At 38.8% G+C, this 17,326-nt stretch overlaps 1 protein-coding gene across 2 annotated transcripts in view; it reads left to right on the forward strand.

Annotated features, from left to right (window-relative positions):
* DLG2 (discs large MAGUK scaffold protein 2) overlaps positions 1-17,326 on the forward strand; it is a 730,880-nt gene that overhangs the window by 230,893 nt on the left and 482,661 nt on the right. The window contains exon 1 of one of the 2 annotated variants that reach the window (XM_042840043.1): positions 12,510-12,587. The exons of the other annotated variant lie outside the window; for it this stretch is intronic. Within the exon in view, the coding sequence (XP_042695977.1) occupies positions 12,510-12,587 (78 nt within the window). Of the gene's footprint in view, positions 1-12,509; positions 12,588-17,326 lie in introns of those variants that run through there. 2 annotated transcript variants of the gene reach the window in all.

The following is a 17,326-nucleotide window of genomic DNA, read 5'->3' on the forward strand; positions in this document are numbered from 1 at the left end:
AAAATATGCTCCTCCCTCAGAGATTTAGACCAGCTGTTATGCAAGGCAGCTGAACAGTTCTGCTCAGTTGCAGTCTAATTAGAGTTATGCACATTACTGAATTTTTGCTTTTCAAATCTTTTAGTTAAAATGCTTCATTTCACATTAAACATGTGATAGAAAATCTGTTTGGTCTATCCCGAAACATTCTGTCGTGTGTGGATGAATGTTTGAAAATTTTAAAATAATAGGAATATATATCATAGTACAGAAGTGGAAAATTACTTAATTATGATTTACTGAAAATATTTAAGTGTACATAGAAAAAATGGTTGCAGTTCAGATTATTTAATATCTGAGCTATGCTCACCGGTTAGCAGAGAATAAATTGGTAGTTCTTGCATCACTTCTTTTCCTGTAGGATAAATTAGGTTGGAGTGAAATGACAGAATCAGTATCTATTTACAAATGGCTTTTATGGCTGTCGATTTTTATTTTCATTGAAGGTCACTTCTAAAGTACTTTCACACGTACTGAGAAGCCTAATTAAGTGCAAAATACTACTTTTTGTTCAGTTCTAAAGTATTTTAGGGCTTTTGCTTTTTAAATAGAAGAGTCTGGAGGAATTGAATATGTAAGACTTCTACATCTAAAATATGAAAGCTGTTTATAGTTTGACGTTTCTTCCAAAGTCTAAAGTTATTGGTAAATTATTTGGCTGGTGCTGACATTAGCTAGGTATGTTCTAAATGCCTAAATTGTTTTTGGCAACCTTAAACAGTTGTATTTGATATTGTCAGGAATATTGACCTAGTCAGCTGCTCTGTTTTGAGTGAATAAAATAGAATGCCTAAATCTATGAAAAACACATAAGCAGAAGAATGGAGGTTCTGCTAGAGTCAACTGAGAGAAAATTAGTGTCATTCATTAGACAAAACCCCAGGATAAGTCAATGGATGAAGAGAATTTAACTCTTAGGAATTATAAGGGGTGTGTGCGTGTGTATGACCACTTTGTATATAATGCCATCTGTCCACTGTATAACTCCTTCTATTTTGTCAAATTTTTGCTGGGAAATTTGTAGTGCTTAATATCAATCAGCTACAACAATATTATGAAGGTGTTCTGGGCTCATACTTAAATCCTGACTTTAATCCTGTCCAGGAAGTACATACAAGTGAAATAGTTATAAAAAAAATGCTGTTCCATAACATTTTAAGACTCTGTCTTCATTCCTCTGACTAAAACTCATCGATGCACATGAACCAAGAAGACCAGATGTTTAAATGTAACTGTAAACCATATTGCAGTGCATCAGCTTAAGCAGCCTCTCTCACACTATGCAGCTTTGTGGGAAAATTACTTCAACTTCTGAAAGCCACAACTTTGCAAGTAGTTTGTAATTCCCCTTCTTGTAATTTTTGACCAGTTCATAATCAGAATCATAGAATCATAGAATCATAGAATCATAGAATGGATTGGGTTTGAAGGGACCTTGAAGATTACCTAATTCCAGCCTCCTGCCATGGTTTGGTTGCCACCCAAGCTGCTCAGTGCCCCATCTCAACTGGCTTCGTTCCTGCTTGAGTAAGTGACTTTGTACATGATTTCAAGCTTTAAAACAAACAACAATACATCCTGAATTTTCATTGGTAATGGAGTATGCCTTGTGTAAACACAAACACAGGTCTTTCACTAAGGCACATTACACATTTCCAAACGCACAGTTATAGAGGCTGGAACCTAAACTGTGTGCCCTGTCCTAGAAACAGTTGAAACTGTGATTTATAGAACCCTGCCTAATATTTTGATCTCTTTACATGTGCAAAGAAACAGGAGATGTAACAAGTAACATTTATCCATGATATGTTACTCGGGATGCATCCTTAGTATGCAGTAAAAGCCAAAGGATTGATATGTTATATCATGCACTTGTTCTGATAGAACTCCTACAGGTTTCACTCAGTTTCACTACGGAGCTCTTGCCCTGAAATACACTGAGGTAATGCATTCATATAACACATTTGTGTTGTCATGTTATGTCCTGAGCTTTAATGGTGATTTATTGTCCATAATAGATGAGATAATAAAAATGCATATTGCTTTAATCCTTTTCAGACCGAAACCATCTGAGACTAGAAGACTGTGCTGTTTGCTTATCTCATCTTTAAATCACAACAAATTACCAATATATTTGTGTAATGCAGCTACAATCTGCTGTCTTTCTGGTGTCTTTATCTACATCAGTATTGAGGGCAGAACACAACTTACCAAGTAACCATAACTGAGTATTACTTAATCCAATATTTTTAAGGAACTTCAAGCACTTAAACATCTATCACACCTTTGAAAAGGGAGTCTTGAAAGCAAGCAATAGATATGACAGAGGGCATTTTAAAGGAACAGTTTTGGCAGTGCGATGTGCTTAACTGATTAAAATAATGACTTTTGAGGGATGTGAGAGTGTTGTTCATATTAGGTAGGCAGGCAACTGCAGGTACTCCCCTTAGTATCTATTGTACATAGAGCTTACTGTAATATGGATCTGGATTAGAAGTGGTGCTCACCAGAGACCAGATCAACTGCTGTCATTAATTATGAGATAGGTTGGCTCTAGCTGACAACCAGCAGTATCTGGGAGCCTGAACCTGCTCGATAAGGTACTCCTTAGAAGTCTGGGTCTTTCTGTTGCTTTTACCTTCACTGAACATTTCAAGACTTCGAATGACGAAGCAGTAGAAAGTGAAGAGAAGAATTTGTTTATTTTGAGTAAAATCAGAGTTCCCCTTCATTGCTGGAAATGGAATTTAGCACATGGTTCATTATTTTCTTCAGCTGGAAGCCTTTTGGAGCTTATGGTTTCGTTCACTATCTAGCTGGATTTCTCAAAGATGTGTATACTAAATATTCTATGTGTTTAGCTGTGGAGAGTGATGGGGAAATAGCCTTTCCTCTTATATCCCTCTTTTGGGAGGTCTAGGCATGAAATTTGGTGCTTGCCACTATGCATGAAAAATGGGAAGTAGTTAATTACTTGCTTTTGTATGAATTTCCCTTCTTGATATGCATTTCTAAAATTTCAGGTAAGTTGATTATAGTATCTTCATGGATAATGGGTGACATGAGAAAGCAAGTAATGTGCCTGGCCTGGTAAAAATCAGTTTACAAAAAAGTGAAGGAGAATCTTCTAGGCTGCTAGAATGAATCAAAAGAAAGTATTTTCAGTGAGATGTGCAAAAAAGAAATTTTAAAAATATCTGTTGACTGGGATCTCATGGGAATGTTAAATGCAGATGTAGTTTAGATAGCAGTATTGGCAGCCCTGAAGCAGGCTGAAATGTTCTGATTTTTGATGGAAAAAGCAAGAAAAATATTTTGACATTTTCAAGGAATGCTTTCTCAATTTTCTACTGGATAGAGAACTCCAGAAGTTTCTATTCTCTTGAAACATTCGGGTTAAATTTAAAAACTTTGAAGTGTTGAAAAAGATGCTATATTGCATTGTTGTCCCAAAAAGCTAAAACTACTTTTCAGGATTTTTTTTTCTATCAGCTCTAGTTCATCCATCATCAAAATGTATCCCACTAGCTATATGCTGCCTCAGTTCTTCAACTGGTTTACGCTCTACAAAAATCCTATGCAACTGTATTTCTCATATTTGGCCTAAGAATGGGAGTACTCATTAAAAAAACACGGCACAGCGTTTACCTGTAGCCATTTTTTTCTTCATATAATTAATTTAATGAAATATTCTTTAGACAGTTCATATTTTAATAATTGGGATATTAATGTTCTTCTGAAGATCTTCTCATTCATGAACAAAAAATATATTCTTTCTCTTGACCTCATATTCCTTTAGAGTTCTTTTCTCTTTTAGGTCAAAGCAGGTACAAACACCACCATTTATTACCGTTGTTGTCAAAATGAACCTTTTCATCTGTCACATTACAATAAGCCACTTGTGTAATCAGTTTTGTTACAGACTCGAACAGACCTTTCTGCAGATTTCTCTAAGGTTCTGTACAAACCAGTGCGGGGGTAGATGCTCTCTTTTTCTATAATTCTTTATATCACATTACTTCATATTCATTAATACTTTTATCTTTAGCCTGTCCCAGTGTGGTAGAGCATTATTCTTTTCATTTGAGGCAGAGCAGCTGGCTTGCAAAGAATAATTAAGCTTATGTGGAAGAATTGTGGCACAATTAAGAGAGAAAACCCTGCACTGTGCTTCGGTGACAAATAAGCAGTGAGTCAGTTCCACAAGCATGAAGACCTCTTCCTTGTCTCTGCACACAGGAAGCTGGAGTTGCAAATAGTACTGGATTTCTCCAGGGGTGAAGGCCCCATACCTGGTGACATTCAAAGCCAGGTTCTGAGCACCTCATCGAGCTGTAGACTCCCTGCTCATTACAGGGTAATTGGACTAGATTACCTCTGAAGGTCCCTTCCAACTTCATTCTATGATGACTTATGTTGTTTGGCAATCAAGCTTAGTTATAGACGATCATATGTTTGGACAGACTAAATAGAATCTTTTCATAAATTGTGGCATTGCTTGGACCTAGTGGGGCCTTAAAGCCCAGCCAATTTGAACTCCCAGCCATGAGCAGGGTTGCCACCTATTAGATGAGATTGTCCATGGCTGCATCCAACCTGACCTTGAACGCCTCCAGTGATGAGGCATGCACAGCTTCTCTGGGCAGCCTCTTCCAGCACCTCACTACCGTTTGAGTAAAAAATTTCCTCCTAACATCTAACCTAAATCTCTGCACTTTTAGTTTAAAACCATTCTCCCTTGTTCTCTCACTATCTTCCCATGTTAAAATTTGTCTTTGTCCTGTTTATAAACCCACTTGAAGTACTCACTTTAAGTGGAAGACCACAATGATGCTTCCCCTGAGCCTTCTCTTCTCAAAGCTGAAAAAGCCCAACATTCTCAACCTTTTTTCATAGGGGAGGTGCTCCAGCCCTACAATCATCTTTGTGCCATTTTCCTCTATATCTCTTTTCTTTTGCATTTTAATAAAGAATACATTGCTTTTCAAACCAGAGTTCAACACCTAAAAGGTTCAGAAATGGTTGTAACGATTTACCTCTAAATACCTTTTGACTTCTCTTGTAATATTGGGCTGCTCATCCTCTCCCCTTAGGGCTCACAGTATCAGGATTCATACTCAAGTGAAGATCACAACCTAGGAGACCTGAGGACAGAGGTGAAGAGCAAGAATGAAGATTGAAAGGGGATCTGACAAATGTTTATAAATATCTAAAAGGAGGTGGGAGACAAATAGATGAGGCCAGGCAGTTGTCAACGGTGTGTAGCAATTGAATAGGAAGTAATGGCCTAAAACTTGAACACAGGAAATTGTACATTAACATGCAGAAGAACTTCTTTCTGGTATGGGTGACAGAGCACTGGAACAGGTTGCCCAGGGAGGTTATGGAGTCTCCTTTTGTTCAGATATTCATGACCCATTTGGATGCCTACCTACATGACCTTTTGTAGGGTATCTGCTTTAGCAGGGGGGTTGGACTCGATGATTTCTTGAGGTCCCTTCCAAGCCCTGTGATTCTGTGATTAATGATAATAATAATGCAATGAAAAGGAGCAGAAGTCAGTTTCTGTTGTGTTTGTCTATTTTCTGCCAGGTCGAAGCCTCTGGAGGAGAAGGGTTTGCAGGGACTTCTCATACAGGGGATGTCCCAACCAGTGGCATAATATGGCTGAAAAAGAAGGAAGAGAATCACAGCTGGGAATAGTGATCTGCTCTGCTTTAGTGCAGGCTGAGGAGTGCAGTGTAAAGCAGCCAAGACTCTAAAGTAACAGGGAGCAGTGAGCGTGGGCTCTGCTGTTGCACATAAATTTGTTGAGTAGGCTCAAACCATGGGAGTGTGCATGGGCCTGTCAGAGAGGAGGTAATAGCATGAAGTCAGCTTATAGCTCACCTTTTCCCCATCCTTTTAGATTTCATCACTTGCAGTTCTTCACTTCACTGTTCATTGAATTGGGCTACTTGTGCATGACGGTTTTCTTGATATTGGTATCAGGATGAGGGCTAGACACATTCACCTCAAACTGTTAAATGATGCTAGGTCAAAGGAAGCCATGTGTTTCACCGATACACTGGCTGCAAATCGTGGTGTTTCTGTTTAAAGTGACTTTTTAATTTTGCTCTTGAGGCTGATAAAGTGAAAGAGAGATTTAAGGAGGGGTTTGAAAGAGAAGTCAACTTGTAATCAGGAATAATATAATGCTTACGATAGGATGATATATATATACCCTGCTTGTTTGCGCGGTGTCTCATTTTATTCCTTTCTAGAACAGAGATGACATCCCAGCATCTCACAGAATCACTTGCAAACACAAAATAAACAAAGGTCCTCAAATACTATGGGTTGGGAGGCATACATGTAGTACTGTAGTAAAAGTGTTTCCACACCAGATTTTGTTTTTTTTCAGGATTATGCCTATCAAATTCCTTGCAAAATGCACTGATGACACAGAAAAGCACTGACTTCAACATGTTGTTCTGTCTTTATTTTTATCTCCCCCAAAATAAATTTCCTTGTTGATATTATTTCCCATGGGACTACTGCCATGCAAATACATAATGTACTTTGTAAGTCATGCTTTGATTTGATACAAAAAATCTGAACAGCAAAATGGCACATCTAAGGGTCTTTATGCCATTTTGGTTGGGATTTCTTAACTTCACTGGAAGGAACTTCCTATCAGAAAGGTGAATAAGGAAGAAATTTGTGCAGAACAAGGGACCAAGATAAGGATAAAGGAGAAATTTGCAAGTTCTGATTTATTTTTAAGGCTGATAATAGTTGTTATGTTGCTTGTGTGACTCACTAGAATTTCCTATGCACCAGCAGAAACTAGAGTGGAAAATCAATTTTGAAAATCAAAATTAAGTACCATAATTAAGACTGCCTCCATTGCAAGCCTTAACAAATAAGAGAAGGGGAAGAACTGGCTAAATTTAAAGCATTGTCTTTCTTATATTGTGTAGTGGTAAAATACATTGCTTTGTGCAGGGATGTGATTCTCGCTCTTTTACGTAACATTTATTCATTTTCCGTTGCATGTGCTTCAACAATTGAAGCTCTATTTCATGCAGCTGTGTAGCACAGCACTATGTACTCTCCTCTCTTGGCCTTTTGTGCCATGCATCATAGGATCATAGAGTCATCTGGATTGGAAAAGGCCTTCAGGACCGCCAAATCCAACCTCTAGCCGGTCCCACCAAGTCCCATCACTAAGCCATGTCCCTTAGTGTATCATAGTTAGCTGAGAATCTACAACATCAAATAATAGAAGAGTGAAGAAGTTGCAGAAAAACTGCACGACAGAAGGCAAATAGAAAATTTCTGGGGTCTCACACATAAGAGAGATCTGCTGAGGTAGATGCTTGCATTTTGTTTCTTTATTTCACTTTGACTACGTGTGGAATTCTTCCTGCCCTCTCCTGGAAGACAATTCTGCCATACATCAGAAAAGCTGATGGAGAAGTCTGTATGCACCATCTAGTGTTTTAAGGGGCACATTATAGTGGGGCAAACCTATGTCACACAAGAGTTCTGAAGGGTAATTTCTGAAGAGGAAAGGATTGGCACAAGAATTATAATGGAAGAAGTTAGATATCCTAGAAAAAATGAAATTGGAAGAGAATAGCAGGAACCTCTGTGATCTTTAATATACAGCTTTTCATTTTTTTGTTTCTGTTTTCATCCAATCTCCCTTCGCTTTTTGCTTTCTTTTCTGAGACATTTCTTTGTCAGGATACGTGACTGTTCTAAGAATTGCTAAGCTCTTTTCCAGACACCGAATTAGATTCTCCAAGGAAGCATCTAGCTTTTGAGTAATCTAGTTTTCCCCATCTTTAAAATTCAGGCAGAAGTGATACAATTTTATGTTTTTTATTAAAAAAAAAAAAAAAAATTGTTATGGAACATCATAACTGGAAGAAATTGATCTTTCATTTCTATTGTAACTTTAACCGAATGGGTTTGGGGTCAGCAGAAGAGAAGTCAGAAACGCTTCTGGTGTTGCAGACTGGGGTCACTACCCCTTTTGTGAGCATAGAGGTGGATTTCCCATACAAATATTGCCTGTGGCAGCAACAGAAAGAATGTTTGTCCAGTGAGACTCCTGTTGGTAGCACAGAAGGAAAAACGTGATCCTTAGAAAACTTTGGGACTTCCACTTACTTAGACTTGTGTAATGTGTAAAACTTGTACCTTCAGGATGAAATAGTAGAAACTAAGGTTCATGTATTTCCTAGTATTATAGTCATTGAATAACCTATCTTGGCATCGTGTAATTGCGTAAGATAATTAGATGTGTTGGGAATCAGGGAAGATTGCTTGTACAGTCAACAAAATCAATATCTGTTGTTGCCTCGTACTAAAAAAAAAAGCTAACTTTACATCATTAGCTCTGCTCTTGTACCCACAGCTATGCAGAGTGTTAACATACAAGCATCAAAGTAAAGTTTTAAATCTGGTATTTCATTTTTAACTTGTTCCATCTCCTGTCCATTTTGCTGGCAGCAGAGTTCTGCAAGCCTCGAATGACTAATCTTTTCATCTGTCTTCCTATTCTTATAAGAAAGGCATTATTTATGACCGAACCATATTTGTATTTTAAATGGCCTTGTCAGCGCATTTTATGACTGCTGTGTGTGTATATTCGGATGAGGTAGGAGAGAAGCAGTATCTACAGCTACCATCTATCTTCACCACAGGTGTGTGAGGGGGAGGTTGACACTCCACGTGTTTTCTGTGAGAAGTTATCCCTTAACAAGAGAAGATTTATGCCCTGTCTAAAGCAAAGCTGTGCTTCTTCCCATGAGCTGCTTAAGTAAAGCAGTGATGTAAAAATTGAAAGAGGAGGCTGACCATCCAAAATACTGGTGATGCTCAGTGCACACAAACAACATTTCACACAGAGGGTGGTGACACACTGGAACAGGTTGCCCAAGGAGGCTGTGCATGCCCCATTCCTGGAGACATCCAAGGCCAGGCTGGATGTGGCTCTGGGCAGCCTGGTCTGGATGTTGGTGACACTGCACATAGCAGAGGGGTTGAAACTGGGTGATCACTGTGGTCCTTTTCAACCCAGGTCATTCTACGATTCTGTGAATTGGAAAGGTGTTCAAAACAGCCATCTGCTGAGCGTCGATTCAAATAGAATCATAGAATCATTAAGGTTGGAAAAGACATCTAGGATCATCTAGTTCAACCGTCAACCCATCAGCACCATGCCCACTAACCCATGTCATGATTGCTCTTGCTGGAGATGTTGAGGAGCCATGTCTTAATTGTAATAGGATTCAACACAGTTGTTGCTTGGTGCTTATGCCCATGCGTTCAGTTGTGGTAAGATTTCAGAGAGGCACAAGAATGCAACTGAATATATAGTATAGAGGTGGTTTGGTTTAATGAAAACCACCTTCGCAGTAAGAAGCCCCCTGTAAAATTTGCTCTTAACCGATTATCTCTTGTGTGTGATAATATTGCTGCTCAATTGCACGCATCTCTCTGCCCTTGTAATATAGCACTTCAGTGAGCAAGCTCAAGTACGTTACTCCTTGTGAGCAGACTGCAGCTGGGAGCTCCAATTCCTCTTCTAAAGCAGCTCAGCTTGTAGCACTTCTGTAAAACGCAGACTTTGTAATGGTTACAGTAAAGTATTAATAATCATAAAATCCCTGGGTAACGATACAGACCTAATAAACCTGTTATTGGCAATGTATGACAGTCTACTGCATGATGGAGCTGCAAGAAAACAGCTTGTAGTCTGCCCATTCCTGGACTGTAGGTTTTGGTTAGATCTGCAAATGCATGCAAACAGTTAAAATGCATTTCTGACTGGAATCAGCATCAGGTATTTGGCAAGGTTTGTGTTTTCTGATCTAATATTTTCAGGGGGTGGAGAAAATTATCTCCCAATTGCTTTATCATTATTCCTTAAATGAACAATGTATTCTGTTGGTTTTTTTTTTTTTTTTTTTCCTTTAATTGGGATGAATTGTGGCTTTTTATTGCTCCCTATTTTTCTGAATAGATAGTTCAGTAAAGCTGCTAATGTTGATGATAGAAGTCATAAACCGAGATTTTATTGTTTAGTGAGTGTTTCCTTTGATTTTCTCAGCAGTTGAATATACATAAAACCATGTAAATAGTTGCTTGAGAGGATATACTCTTTTGTTGTTGTAGTGCAATGATTTCAAATTATGATTATTCTCTTCATAAAAGCAAGGGAGTAGAATGGGAGAGGTGCTCTGCTGTTCATGCATATGTGTAAATTTTTTATTTTTGCTCTTTTTACATTAGCTTTTATAGCGTTAGTTAAGCTGTGTAATGATGTTGCTTCTCCTTTTCTGTATTTTTTGTTTTCCCATCTGTGTTTCCTTGCAGTGAAATCCCTTCAAGAAACCTCCGGGTTTTTTTTCCTCTTTTTTGGGGGAGGGCATCATTCTTCCTTTTTGCTTCTTTTCTCCATCACCTACAAGACAACATATCATTCCATAAATGTGGAGAGTGGTACAAATCTGTTATGCGGTGTAACAAAGGTTTTGCACCTTGGACAGTCCATCTTCTTACCATCAGAGAGTTGGAGTGATGTTAAGAACAGATAGCTCTTCCATAGCAATCATACTCCAGATGAGACATCATTTTACTCTGTCTTGTGTTCTTACAACTCTTTGATTGCCAGCATTAACTAAATGCCTGAATAGGAAGCAATTAGATGGTACTCCTTCTCCAGAAATATTACCAGTTATCCAATCTTTTGTCAGAAGCTTTTAGATGTCAAGCAAAAAGCAGACCTATGCCTCAGAGTTTCCATGAAAACAGTTGCTATCTAAGAATTTCATTTAGTTAACCAACTCGCTATTTTAAAATGCAGTGAAGGAATTATTTGAACTATTTCTAGTTGTAGCAGAATTGAGAAGTATATACCTTAAGGCTCAGAGCTTGGGCAATGCCATCTATCCCCTGTATCTTGGATGCTTTGGGTAAGATTGAAGAGGGGGTGGAATATTTTTCCCATTTGAATTTTGCACCCTGGAGAATATAGTTTTAGCCATTTGTTGAAATTCCTTGGGCAGAAAAACTGCTTCCTTGTCCCCAAGAGTCCCATACTGGGTTGCTACGGCTGTATTTTCTTTTCTGTGCACCTACTAATTTTGATTTGCTTTTTACTACGGAAAAGCAGAGCAGAAATTACTGTTGCATGTGCTTCACTAATGCAGTCCTGCATGCAGGGCAGCAGTAGTTCTGCTGCATGCTGGTATCTCAGCAATTGTAGGTGGGAGGGCATGGGGCAGGATTTATCCTATATACCAAAGTGCTATCAAAAACATAGAGATAAACCCTGTAAGTTTGCAGTTTTACTACTGCTCCCGTCTGGGAAGAACATCTGTTTAGTCATATGTCTGGAGCCAAAAGGGTATGTTACTGCTTATTGTTTAGAGATTATCACTGGAGAGAGGGACAGGGGTTAAAGCTGAGGTATTTGGCTGAAGAGAAGCGGCATGTTGCAGTTCTACTGCAAAAAATGGGCTGTCATAAGCACTTCTCAGCTCCTGATGTTAAATAAGTTGCAATTAGAGAAAGGGGAAGAAGCATGCTTAGGTAGGGCAGAAGTTAAAAATTAATTTGAAGGAAAAAAGAAAAAAAAAGGGAAAAGTCAGTTTTCTGGTTCATGAAGCTATTATCAAAGCAAAGCAGGAGCCCTTGGATGAGTCTCAAATCTTTAGCAGTGTATGTATGACATCAGCAAGAGAATGGAACAGCTATGATGCATTTCTGTGGCATACTGAAACTAGGCAACAAAAATATCTCTGGATATATCCTAAGCCACTCCAATAAAGTAAAACCCATTTTTCCTTCATACCTTAGTTGCACTGAAACACACACAGCACCTGTTCCTTCACCTTAACAGTTAAAACCCATTTCTATTTTTGGCACTCCTGCACCCCTTTCTTTCCTGCAGTGCTGTGTGCCTCAGATTGGAAGTGCTGCCGCTTCTGTTGCAAAGCAGAGAGAAGCAAGGAGTTAAATTTCAGAACAGGAGAAGAGGAGGTGAGCTGTCTGCTACAGTAGTTTACTGCAGCTTCCTCTCATACTGACACATATGTAGTTTGTGGTGACAGTGCTAAAGAACTGCAGACAGGCACTTAGCAGACTGGATGTGAGCTGGATGCAAAGATGCCTCACCCCGGCCTTCCTGCTGTCAGTATGTAAATACACCTGCAGGCTGGCCACGCTGGGGTGGGCTTTTTGGTTTTTGTTGGTTTGTTGTTTTTTTTTTTCTCAAGGCAGCATGAGCGGATCTGACACAGCAGCTGCGTAGTTGGGAGATCTGAGCCAGCGTCAGACTTGTATCTCAGCTGCGGTGGAAGTTTTTTGGGTGTTGGATTTTGGGGTGGCTTTTTTTTTGTTTGTTTGTTTTTAATTATTTTTGTCCGTGCGTGTCTGCGCTGCGCATTCAGACTGAAATCTTCATCACTACAATGTTTGCCTCTATCTGGTATGCCAAGAAGCTGGGACGCAGGTTTGTGCATAACGCCAGGAAAGCAAAAGCAGAGAAGGTATGTTCCTAGTGGGAATATAAAGCCTTATGTCTCCTGCAGGCTGCCTGCTGGCATCCTGTTGTGTATCTGCTCAGTTTTTTAATACCCTGAAAATCCATCTATTGCTATTCATGATTTCATGCAAGAATCCTTCACTACTTTGCATATTAGTTACTAAATGCCGAGGAAAAATCCTTTCAAAAGTCTTTATGCTCTTTTTTGCATTTCTTTTTTTTTCTGCAAGATAAACAGCTGTAAATCTGCTGTGCTGTGTGTTAAAGGAGCACTCCAGTGAACTTGTTGCTGTGCTGCATTATTTTTACTAGTCTGATATTAGGCTCTTTAAACAACCATTGATTGTTTCTTGCTCATATGTATTCTTTCCTAGCAAGGGACCAATGAGAATGTAATAACATGTGAAGCGTTTATAATGCTTGGGAATTTGGTTTTGTGATACTTGTTGAAACTGTGCTGCAGCATGGATCCCTTTCACTTAAAAAGATATTGGCATGTAAAAATGGCCAGTGCTATCCTTCACTGTTTTATTGCTCATAAAACGTAACTGGGTTTAACCAGGTGTTTTCTGGGAGCCCTCCTAGGTGAGATCCCTCTGCCGTACTTCTGCCTGAACAAAACTTAAAGTGCTTTAGCATTTACAGTAGTGATAATTGGAGGATGTGGAGGCTGTTGCTTTTGTTCTAAGAGTAGGCAGTGTTTAGTTAACAGTGCATTCCAGTTTAGTCCAAATTAACAGACAAACCACTTTCCAAATGGGACTTATTCCTCTTTTATGAAACTCGGTTTCAGGTTGGGTGAGAAAACTTAAATGTGATGTTATAAAGTTGCCTCATTAGTATGATAATGATGGCTTTCTCTTCTCCTCACTGTCTTTGATGTAGTCAAAGAATTTATAAACGGGTTGCGTTGTTATGTCTTTGATATATCTTATGCTATGTAATGCAGTCACCGAACCAGTGAGTAATTATCCATTGCCAGAATTCATCTGTAGCTGGAAAAGCTCTTTACATAGAGGAAATTATTTAGCAAAAATACGTTTTTATATTTATGGCTGAGGAAAGGGAAATAAATGGGCATCTGCTTTTTCTGCAAAATATTCCTAGCATTTAAATAGATGCTTTATGGCAATTCTGAAATTTAAACATCCAAGCCATTGGGAAGTTATCCAAGCAACGGTGGTTCATATATTCTGCACCGTGTGCATAAAAGAAATTAAAAATTCAGTTGGCTCTATGTGGGACTGTCAAGCTTTCTTTGTTAAGCATGCTTTGACAAAAAGGGCAATCATGTAAGCTCTCCTGTTGTTTGGACGTCACTGTGGGAGGAAGAAAAGTTGCAGGCTGGATCTTCCTTAGTCCAGAGGAGCTCCCTCCAGAGGAACGTTTGCTGTCAGGCTTCCTCCAGGATGGCGGAGGCAGGATGAGTGGGCACGTCCCACCCTGGCACACTGGGGCTCACTCAGTAGCTCTAAAAAGAGATTTATGTTTAAAGCATATCTGCATATGGACTATTCCAAACACCTTGCAAAATTATATATGACAGCGACAGAATATTCACCTGAAATAGAATCTTCAAGAATGCTTTACAAATTTTATCTCTTTTCCTTTCCCTTTTAAGGTATTTGCAAATATTTCTTTATAAATCTATCATTTGACTACTTATTCAGCTCTGTAGGACTTTGAAAATAATTGAGAAAGCTCAGGTCAGTGCTGTGGAAACTCTGAAGCCATACATCAGAATTTTTAGAGAAAAGTTTTTTTTCTGAACATTTCTTGAGCATGCTATTTGCATGTTTGCAATGAAATTTTATTTTTGTCATAAGAGAGTAAGTATACAAGAAAACATCTAAGATGATTGCTTATAGTCTGATAGCAAAAATAAAATTTCTTTCCTGGAGCTTTACTCCATAGCCAGGTCTCCATTTTCCCGATTTAATTGCTTTTCTTTCTTTTTATTTTCCCATAAATCAATGGTGTACTCCAGCAAAGACAGAAAACCCCATTCCTAGCAGGATGCTATTGCAATAAGTGCTATTGATGACTGGAAGCTGATCAGCACTGACATCTTTGATATAAGACCTTGGTAACGGGAAAGTACAGATATGAAAATGACTGTCAACAAGTAAATTAAAAGTAACACAACTGCATAGCTTTTTCTGGTTTTTGCTTGTTTGTTTGTTGTATAATTGTTGGGTAATTGAATTATTATGCAGTTTTATCTTTTTTTTCTGGAAGAATAATTAGCTTTCCTCTGTGTGCATGATTTGAATTAAACATTGTTTTCTTAATGCGTTTTTGCAGATAATATAATGCAGTAATTTCTGATGGCCTGTATGCACAGAGATCCTCGCTGTTAAAATCTTTGTACTAGATAATCAAGAGAGTGACAGATTTTCCATTACGTTTAGCTTCTTTAGACAAGAACAAGCCAAGAATTTTTAAACAAGCACTCTAAGACATAGAAAATTTATGGGAGCCTATCTGTTTTCTTAGGACCAGAATAAAAATTGAGGAGTCAAACATGACTGTGTGGTGCTCTTATCAGGTGCTCCATACATGCACCAGGATGTGTGGTTATGGCATCATGAATTGATTATAAGATCATAGAATGATTTGAGTTGGAAGGGACCTTTGAAGTTGATCTAATCCAACTCCTCTGCAATGAGTGGGGACATCTACAGCTAGATCAAGCTAGCTGTATCTCCAGAGCTACCCATCTCAAGCTGGACCTCCCACCTCCTCATTCCTTCTTAACTCCCTACAATTGAATACAGCGGTCCTCATTCTGGGAGAGCTGAAGTACTGGTAGCTTCCCAACTCAGTGGAAGATGCTTCCAGGTTCTGTGAGATCCTTGGAGCCTGAGGAATTGGCCTGTGCTGCTATTTTCAGCAGCAAAGCAGCAAAGAGCTGGGAGGTCATAGAAAAGGGGTGGATCTTGTTCTTAATACGACCTGCAGTAACTTTTCTCATGTCCTTAACCAGTAACTTCTTGAGTGTTAGCACTGCTGTTCCTGCATTTCCAGTTCTTGCATCCCCTTCAGCCTGATTTTTAGGCTGTGGGCCGTAAGACAGTCCCTGTGGTAGGGCAGTATCTCTTTGATTTTCCCAGAAAAGTTAAGGGTGTTCTGGTAGATGTTAGGCACTGAAAACCCTAACATGAACTCTTACAGTAAGAATTGCATGTAGGGTTAAATGTTCATCTGAACAGCAGAGAAAACGTGGGAAGAACTGGATGAATGGCAGTCTTAAGTGTTCTAACCATGATGTTAATGGTTCTTTTGTGATAGGTGCTATGCACCAGTATTTCTATTCAAGGCATGTTTTCATGGTATTCTGAAAAGCCTCATTTTAATTCAGAAATGGAACAAAAGATTCCTACAGTCTGTGCTTGCAGCCTTGAAGGCCAACTTACCTGGGATTATCTTTGATGCTTACCATGCATCAAAAGTGAGGTGGCAGGTGTAAGAGACTTGATTGCTTTCCTCTACTTTGCCTCTGTGAGGGCCCATCAGCAGTACTGCATCCTGGCAGTACAGGAAGGACGTGGAGCTATTGGAGGTGGTCCAGAGGAGGGCCATGAAGATGATCAGAGGGTTGGAGCACCTCTACTACAAATGAAGGCTGAGGAACTTGGGTTTGTTAAGCCTGGAGAAGTCTCTGAGCAGATCTCATTACAGCCTCCCAGTAGTTAAAGGGAGTATATAAACAGGAGGGGCACCAACACAGGCAGATGGTTACAGGACAAGCGAGAACAGTTTTAAATAAAAGTGGGAAGATTTAGATTAGATATTAGAAGGGATTCTTTTTTACTCATAGTAAGGCAGTGGAACAGAGATGTTGCCCAGAGATCCAGAGATCCGTGGAGGCCACGTTGGATGGGGTGTTGGGCAGCCAGATCTAGTGTGTGGCAACACTACCCACAGTTGGGGATTGGATCTGGACAGTCTTTAATGTCCTTTCAACCCAACCATTCTCTGATTCTATGATTTCAAAAATTTTGGAAACTGAACCCTCTGCCTCTAAACCACTCATAGCTGAAGCATCACATGTCTTTAAGTCAAATCAGATATTGCCTTTTAATTGTTCTTAATATTTTTGGTTTACCACAGAAGACTCCAGTGCAAAAGTTCCTTATACTTCATTGTATTTAATAGTCTGGGTTATAAATTTCTTGTGTTATATATTGCATTTATCTACAATTTCTACCTCAGTGTGGTTGTATTGGCTTGACTGCTAATGTTACTCTTTCCCTCAAGCAGCAAGATAGTGTGCAGGATGCCAATAATATTGCCTGAGACCAACTCAACTCTTTTCAAGACAGCTCTGCTCTTGTGTGTTTTATTAAAGTTATTAGGATGCTTTGAGGTTGTTGCATGAAAGGAGTATTGTTATGAAAGTAAACGTGATCATTTAAACATAAGAACTTGAATAACTTAAGGCAAAGATTGATGTCTTGAATTTTTCTCATTAAACCACAATCAAGAAAAAATCAAGAGATGTTAACTGCATGCAGTTATGCTATAAAAATAAGTACTCTAAATGATTGGAAGAGGAACAGAAACGTAACAGAGCAATTAATCATGTTGATCTGAGAGGGTGAGCTAAAGAACTGTGAAATACTTTCTGATAATTCTTCCTAATATGGATAGATTTTGAGTTTCAATGTTCAATATTAAAAGTGGGGATTTTTATTTTATTTATTTATTTATTTATTTATTTATTTATTTATTTATTTATTT

The sequence above is a fragment of the Centrocercus urophasianus genome, unplaced genomic scaffold (genome assembly GCF_019232065.1).
Source record: "Centrocercus urophasianus isolate 14NV4802_14NV808 unplaced genomic scaffold, USGS_Curo_1.0 seq_1, whole genome shotgun sequence".
NCBI lineage: Eukaryota > Metazoa > Chordata > Aves > Galliformes > Phasianidae > Centrocercus > Centrocercus urophasianus.